This window comes from Cnephaeus nilssonii (assembly GCF_951640355.1).
Source record: "Cnephaeus nilssonii genome assembly, chromosome: 6".
Taxonomy (NCBI): domain Eukaryota; kingdom Metazoa; phylum Chordata; class Mammalia; order Chiroptera; family Vespertilionidae; genus Cnephaeus; species Cnephaeus nilssonii.
In genome coordinates, this window is record NC_137077.1 from 96,160,238 (window position 1) to 96,168,416 (window position 8,179).

At 43.8% G+C, this 8,179-nt stretch overlaps 1 protein-coding gene across 1 annotated transcript; it reads left to right on the top strand.

Moving 5' to 3' along the window:
- Nucleotides 1-7,309: 7,309 nt before the first annotated feature.
- Nucleotides 7,310-7,666, top strand: LOC307101123 (large ribosomal subunit protein eL42-like; the record flags this gene model as incomplete). Its single annotated transcript, XM_079773811.1, has 1 exon — nucleotides 7,310-7,666. One exon carries the CDS (start codon nucleotides 7,310-7,312, stop codon nucleotides 7,664-7,666), a length of 357 nt encoding a protein of 118 aa, XP_079629937.1.
- Between the last annotated feature and the right edge of the window lie 513 nt (nucleotides 7,667-8,179).

Genomic DNA, 8,179 nt, shown 5'->3' on the forward strand with positions numbered 1-8,179 from the left:
TAAGTCAGAGAAAGCCAAGTATCAATGATCTCACTCATATGTGAATTTAATGAACAAAATAAAGTTTTGAACAAAATAGATCTAGAGACATAGAAGCATGGAACAGACTGCAGAATCTCAGAGGGAAGGTGAAGGAGGGTGGAAAGAGATCAACCAAAGAACCTGTATACGTAAATGCATAACCCATGGACATAGAAAATAGGGTAGTGGAGGCCTTGGGTGCGGGGAGGCGGGGGCCGGGGCTGGCTGGAAAATGTCAAGGGGGGAAAAGAGGGACATATGTAATACTTTCAACCATAAAGATTTAAAAAAAATACTTTTAAATAAATGATGATTTTAAAAGTCAAAATTTGTGCAATGTAAACAAATGGTGCTTACAGAGAATGTTATAGTTTTAACTACTTATTATTGGCAAGTAGAACATTTTAAAACTAGAAACCTGAAGTTCCACCATAAGGAGCTACAAAAAGAGAAGAACAAAGTAAACCCAAAGAAACTAGAAGCGAGGAAATATTAAAGGTCAGAGCAGAAACAAAATACAATGAAATACTACTCAGCAATAAAAAGAAACAAACTACTGCCACACAGGACAGCGTGGATGAATGTCAAAATCATTGTGCCAAGTGAAAGAAGCCAGGTAAAAAAGAGTACACTGTTTAGATAATTGTTTCCAATTATATAAAATTCTAGATCAGTGGCCAGAGTAGAAGGAGGGATAGACTGGGAAGAAGTACGATGAAACTTGGGGAGGTGAGGGAAATGTTCTGAATGTTCATTGTGATAATGGTTTCCTGGGAAACAAAGCAAATGTAAATGAGTGAGACTACATCAAACTAAAAAGCTTCTGCACTTAGTATGATGGGTGATTTTTCTTGTGTCCTGGACATGTGGAATATTATGGTATGTGACTTTAGATCTTATTTAAATCTCTATTTTTGCAGGCCTACAGTGATATCAGAGAAGAGAAAAAAGGAACCTTCCACTATTTAGTCCCAGCACCTGAAACGCTGGCGGCTGGGCTAAAAATCCCCCACAGCAGCAGCCTCATCCACCGCAGAAAGTTACCCAAGAGCAGTCAAAGGGGTCCTCCGCCTCACTTCTGCCCTCGATGCCATCTGCAAGCATGTGTGGAATGTAACCTGATTCGTATTCAGCTACAACGGAGTGTGGAGAATGGGGTTTCCAGGCTCTGTGGTCAGAAGGGCAACACTAGAAGGAGCTGGAACTTGATGGCAAGTGCCAATGAAGCATCCAACGTAAGCATTTCCCAATTCTTGAATATACTAGGAACCTCAAAATTTGAAAATGGCCATGCAGCCCTGAGGAGCACTATTTGTAGTAAAATTAAGAGAGACCAATGTTGTGCTTTTCATTTCTTTTGAAATTCTATTCGTCTTTTGTTAAATTCTTGCATATTGTCGTCTGCCTCCCCCAATGCTAAATCTGACTGCTATGGACACTTCTGAGACCTCAGCCTATATTGTGCAGGCATGTGAATGTTTCCAGGGAGGTTTTTAAAAACCAGCTTCTCTAAGGAGCACAAGAACCCAAAAGGTTGAGACACTGTGGGAAGAGAGGTGGGGTCCAATCATGACCACCCTCAGCCCAAGTGGAGAGGAAATGGCGTCCCCGGGATAGTGTGGCAGCTGTGAAGACAGAAATCCCCAAAGTGTCTCATTCTGCTGAGGGCCCCCGGCCCCCTCTGTCCCAAGTTTCCTTCTGGAATCCCTTTTAAACATTTTTAAGTTAAATGTATTGGGGTGACATTGGTTAAATGGTCCCATTTTTATTGATCCTTAACAGCTAAATTTGGTTGTGCATCATAGTCACCTGTGGAATTTGTTAACATACAGAATTCCACTCCCGACCTTAAATTTTTTAAGAGACAAACCAGTTTGACCAGAGATTTGAATTTTTACCATACTTAAGGGGTGAATCAGATTACAGCATCAAGTTTGGGAACCAAGGTGCTGAGAACTCCGTGCTTTTTTTGTTCCAGACCCTGGTTTTCTTTCCTGGTGTTCCCTGCCCCATGCTGGTTGGGCCCCCGAGAACAGGACAGTCAGGGCACACACTCAGGGACAGGTGAGCACTTAGTCACTCCGTGACCCAAGGTGCATTGCACAGTGTGTGCTTCAGGCTCCCTGTCTGGAAAAATGAGCACTATCACCTTCTACAAGGTATTGGGAAAGACTGACTCATGTCAAGAACTTTGAAATCTACAGATAAAAAGGGAATGCTGGTCCCCTCACGTAACCGTTGTCACAGGGGAAGTTCTCCTGTGAAGAAATCAGGGCCACTGCTTTTGCAGACCACCTATAAGTGAAAAGGCCAGTCCCTTCACAGCCAACAATTATCATACAGTCATTGATTATCCCAGTTAACGTCCGCAGGCCATGTTGCAAAACCACGTGGCTGTATGAGGATCACATTGCAGAGTATTTCTTCATGAAGATTGACTCCAGATGTTTCAACTTGGGATCTACCCCAGGTGTGGAATCTACTGGTTGAGTTTAATCCTATTGTCATATTCCCGTGGACCTTAAACACTCTTTATTACATCTAACCGTAGTCAGCACTCCGCAGGGTGAAGGGCGTGAATGACGTCTTTGCAAGGCGGCCAAATGTCGCCACAGGGCCAGTGGCTTTTATCCTGCGCTGCTGAATTTCCTATCTATCAATATTTATCAGCTGGAATATTGTCAGTTTTATAAGTGAAAATGGAATGACCATAAATCATGCTCTGGGTAGGTAATCGTGGGGGACAAGGGGTGGTTCTGTCTGGAAGCTTGCCAACCTGGTGTCTCCTTCATTCCATGTGCAAGGCGGCAGGCTTTGACCCGCCCAGACTGCTGTGGCCGCTAGAGCCCACGGGTCGTTCTGCTGGGTCCTGCACCCTGGCAGACAGGGCAGAGCCAACTCGCCAGACTTAGAAGCTTGATTATTGCCTTATTTATAAGATATTTTCATATTTCTGTGTTCTTTCCACACTGTTCAGGGTCACGGGATAGTAGCAACTCCTGTCTCAGAGCCTGAAAACACCCACCCACCCACCCCTACCCACCATGACAATCTATGGAATGATTTCTTTAAGACCCTATTGTAAGCCTCATTTTACCAATGGGAAAAGTGAAGGTCAGAGAGGTGAAGTAATTGCTGAATTCCCACAGCTGGTGAGCATCAGGGTCAAGATAATAAATCCAATTCACTGTGTTTTCAAAACCTAGATGCTTACAGTGATAGGAGGACAAGGCCTTCATTGGACTTGGGTGAAGATTCCCAGAAAACATCCCAAATGTGTAAACTTAAATCAACACCACTTTGTTTTGATCTCTTTTCCAAAGGGAGAGAATGTGGAGGGGCAGAGAGGAGCTGGTTAAGAAAATGGCCCTTCCCTAGAGGTTCTCAAACTTAAGCACGTAGCAGATCACCTGGACAAACTGTTTGAGCACAGATCACTGGGCCCCGCTCATGGTCTTCTCAGGAGGCCTGGGCTGGAGCCCAACAATGTGCATTTCCAATAAGCTCCCAGCTGATTCGCTGGCCCAGAGACCCCCTTTGAGAACCACGTGGCAGCCTGTGACACTGATCTGGGCTATCGAGTGATGGTTGTTCAGAGTCCATCAGCAAAACCGGGTTTCAGCCTCTGCTCCTCTCACCCCAACACTCTAGCCTTTCCCTTGTCCAGGCCCCTGCAGACTGTTCTCACTGTCCAGGTCCTGCCTTCAGATAGTTCCGTCACTTTCACCTCCGCCATCATCTCTTCCTGGGAGTCACTGATATAGAAACAGGAGGGAGGGAACAATTCCTAACACAAGGGAGTAGGTTTGGAATGGTGGTATTTCAGCCTGATCTTTCTCCAGGTGAGCTGGATTCTCCCACATCGCGTGAGTGGCCCTCACCACCATCTCCTCCACACTCACACGCGATGCCTTGATATCTGACGCTACTGTACAGATTCTCCCTAGGGCACAAGAATGTGTACATACTTTCAAGAAGAAGGTGCAGGCAGGCATATATAAGAAAAAAAATGAACCAGAGAAAAGCTTCGGGTAGGTAGGGTGCTCTTGCAGCCGCTAAAAGCAATGACAAAGGAAAAGCTGGTTTGCCCACTTCAATCACCTGCTTTCTACATCAGTACAACAAGCAGAGGTGGCTTTTTACCCTTATTTTCTCTCCAATCAAGTCCTGCGTGTGTTTTCAAGTATCCTCCTTGGGAAGGACCCTGGACTTCCCTCAATCTGTGCTCCCTTTCATTTACCCAGTCCCTTCACCACACCCACCTGTACTTTCAAGTGACCTTTCCTCATGCAGCACAGCCTCCATTCCAGCCGGTGCTGGCAGCTGGTCACGTAGGCGGGAATGTGCTGTGGTGAGCTCCTCCACCCCCACCCCCACCCCTGCTCCCTCCTGCAGGCAGCGGAGCGCCCCCACCCCCACCCCTGCTCCCTCCTGCAGGCCTTTGTGGAACAGAGTCCGGATTCCACTGAAGCGTTTTGAGTGAGTACATGAACGACTTTTTAGGTCTCATACAGGACAAATAGAAACACTGCAAGTTTGCCCTCAGGACAGACCTCTCTGTGCAGTAACCCTCACTGACTGAGGTACATCATTCTAAATGACCCAACACCTCTGCTTGGGCTGCACTAAACCCAAAGGCTATTTGCAATCTGTACTTAGCTCCTCCTTACTACTCAACCCCCATCCTCCCTCCTTGATTCCCTTCCTCTCTTCATCACTCCATTCCTTCCTTTTACAGAATTCATGGAACATCACCATGTGCCCAACTTTCAGCTGGATTTTAAGAATAGACACTCCAATTGCTCCCCAAAAACCATTGTTCCCAGAGGCCTCGTTCTCTGGCCTTGGCCTAAGATCCTGCACGCAGGAAAGGGAGGGAGTGGCATTTTGCCCTTGGCTTGGGATGAAGCTGTATACTAGTATGAGAGGAACATTCCAGGTGTAGGGACAACTGGGCAAACATGGCCTAAATGTTTTATGCACGAACACACAGAGAAGGACACAACTCATAAGCTTGAGGAATGCCCACATTTGTGGACATCCAGGTAAGAACATGACCAGCACCCACAGAAGTCACTGTTTCAGCCACTTTCACTTCCCCTACACTCTATCTCTGAACAATATGAAACGTCGTATACATGGATCACAATTTATCCACTCCGGCCTCTGGCTTCTTTTGCTCCACGTGATCTTAATGAGATCCCTTCATAGTTTTGCAGATAGCTGTATTTCATTCCTTCACCCGCATTGCCATGGAGTATTCCATTGGTTCTAGCGTACCAGGACTGAGGTAGCCATTCTACTGGTTTGTTGTTTTTTTAATTACAGTTGACATTCAATAATATATTAGTTTCAGGTGTACACGTAGTAATTAGACATTCATATAACTTACAAAGTGATCCCCTCTATAAGTCTAGTATCCACCTGGTACCATACATAGTTATTACAATATTATGACCAATATAAAACAGTCACGGGGATGCTGTACTTTACATCCGCGTGACTGTTTTATAATTGCCAATTTGTACACCCTAATCCCTTGCCCTTTTTCGCCCATCCCTTGACCCCACCCCCATTTGTCAACCATCAATTTGTTCTCTGTATTTATAAGTTTGTTTTTGTTTTGCTTGTTTATTTATTTTGTTTTTTAGATTCCACATGTAAGTGAAATTATATGGTATTTGTCTTTCTCTGTCTGGCTTATTTCACTTAGCATGATACCCTCTAGGTCCATCCATTTCATTGCAAATGGCAAGATTTCATTCTTTCTTATGGCTGAGTAATAGTCCATTGTATATATGTACATCTTCTTTAGCCATTCACCTATCAATGGACACCAAGATTGCTTCCATATCTTGGCTATTGTAAAAAATGCTACAATGAACATGGAGTGCATATGTCTTTTTGAATTAGTATTTTGTATTTCTTCTGATAAATACCCAGAAGTGGGATTGCTGGGTCATATGGGAGTTCTATTTTTAAATTTTTGAGACCCTTCCATACTGTTTTCCATAGTGGCTGCACCAATTTACAATCCCACTAGCAGTGCACAAGGGTTCCCTTTTCTCCACATCCTTGCCAACTCTTGTTGTCTGCTGATTTATTGGTGATAGCAGTTCTGACAGGTGTGCGGTAGCCATTCTACTGTTGATGGGTTCTTGGATAGTTTCCACTTTAGGGCTATCACAAATGGCGCATCTATGCACCATCTTGTTCATCTTTGATGAATGAGGCAAATGTATCTGTTAATATGTGCCCAAGATTGGGATTTCTGGGTTATAGAATATGCATATATTTTGCTTTAGGGTACTGCCAATGGATTTTTCAAAGTGGTTCTATAACTTATATTTCCATCTCAACAACACTGGGTATTAATTGTCTTCCTTATTGTATCAGCCAGATAGTGATGGGCGTGTAGTGGTTTTTGTTTGTGTTTCTCTGAAGATAATTGATGTTTAATATCTTCTTATAAGTTTAATGGCCGTTTGAATATCCTCCCTTGTTCAGAGTTTTTTCCTAATTTCTTGATTCTGGAAGAACTTTGCTTTACTTTTTTACTTGCTTTATTTTTTGTGAACATGAGGGAAAATTAGTGTCCATTTAATATATGTCTGGCTCACATTCATGTTCATGGTTGATTGTCAGAGAAAATAGTATCTATACTAATAATTATGAGAGAGAGTATTTTTGAATGCTTACCCTGTAGTATCTCATTTCATCTTCACAAAGACCCTAAGAGATAAGATGCTATTATCCCCTTTTTATAGAAGAGTAAACTGAGGCACAGAGAGTTTCGGTAATTTACACAGGATCACACAGCTAAGTAAGTGCCTGCGTTGGGATTTAAACCCAAACAATCAGTCTCACTCTAGGGCTTGAAGGCCCTGCCACCCACAACACACTGGAACCCACACAGAGAGATTATGCTCCTTCATCACCTGGCTAGATGGATCTTGGAGGCTGGTGCTTCCATCCTAAGGCTCCCTCCCACTTTGCCACCTTCTTTGTTTTCCCTGTGCCATGTGTCCCCTCTGTCTCCTCTGCTGACTCACAGCTCCTTTAGGGGGTAAGGCTCTTGGTTATACATTTTGATGTCATTCTTATTAAAGGAACAGAGGGAAGGAAATTGGTTGTCTCGTAAAAGGTTTAATTACCACCAAGATTAAAAACTACTTACCACTGAGGTATTTCATAATCACCATCAAGAATCAGCATCTAGGTGAGGTGCGAGCTTAGCGAAGCGGGGAGTGTGGACGCCGGGTTTTCCGTTTCCATCTCTACTGCCAAGATGGTCAATGTGCCTGAAACCCGAAGGACTTTCTGTAAGAAGTGTGGGAAGCATCGGCCTCACAAAGTGACCCAGTATGAGAAGGGCAAGGATTCCCTGTATGCCCAGGGGAAGAGGCGCTACGATAGGAAGCAGAGTGACTACGGTGGGCAGACAAAGCCAATTTTCCGAAAGAAAGCTAAAACCACAAAGAAGACTGTGCTGAGGCTTGAAAGTGTAGAACCCAACTGCAGATCAGAGAGGATGCTGGCCATCAAGAGATGCAAGCATTTTGAACTGGGAGGAGGTAAGAAGAGAAAGGGCCAAGTGATCCTTTGGGATTCTTTTATTTTTGAGAGGAAAATGTTAAAGCTGTAGAAAAAATATCTGTATGAAAATAAATGCAGTGATGTTCTCAAAAAAGAAAGAAAGAAAGAAAGAAAGAAAGAAAGAAAGAAAGAAAGAAAGAAAGAAAGAAAGAAAGACAAAGTATCAGCATCTACACAGAAGAAAAACTGATTGAAAATATTGGAAAATATTCCAGTGGAAAATACAGGCCCCACTCTGGCCCTTAATCATTTACCTTTGGGCTCAAACAATGGCCCAAATAATAATAACAACAATAATAATAATACTGGAGTATCTCCAATAAGCTCATAATCAGCCACCATTTGAGTAAACAGAGAGGCCTTGTATCCTGCTCTAAAGACCAACAAACTTGAACTCCACTGAAAAAAAGGGAAAAAGTACAGCCAAGAGCTAACCAGTGTCAGCATATCCAGTTCCCATGACTCTAATCACCCACCACCTCTGCAGGCAGGTTGCAGGGCTCTATGGAAGGTGGCCCTTAGGGGCTGGGCTTCTCGTCACACCCTATGGGACACTGAAGGC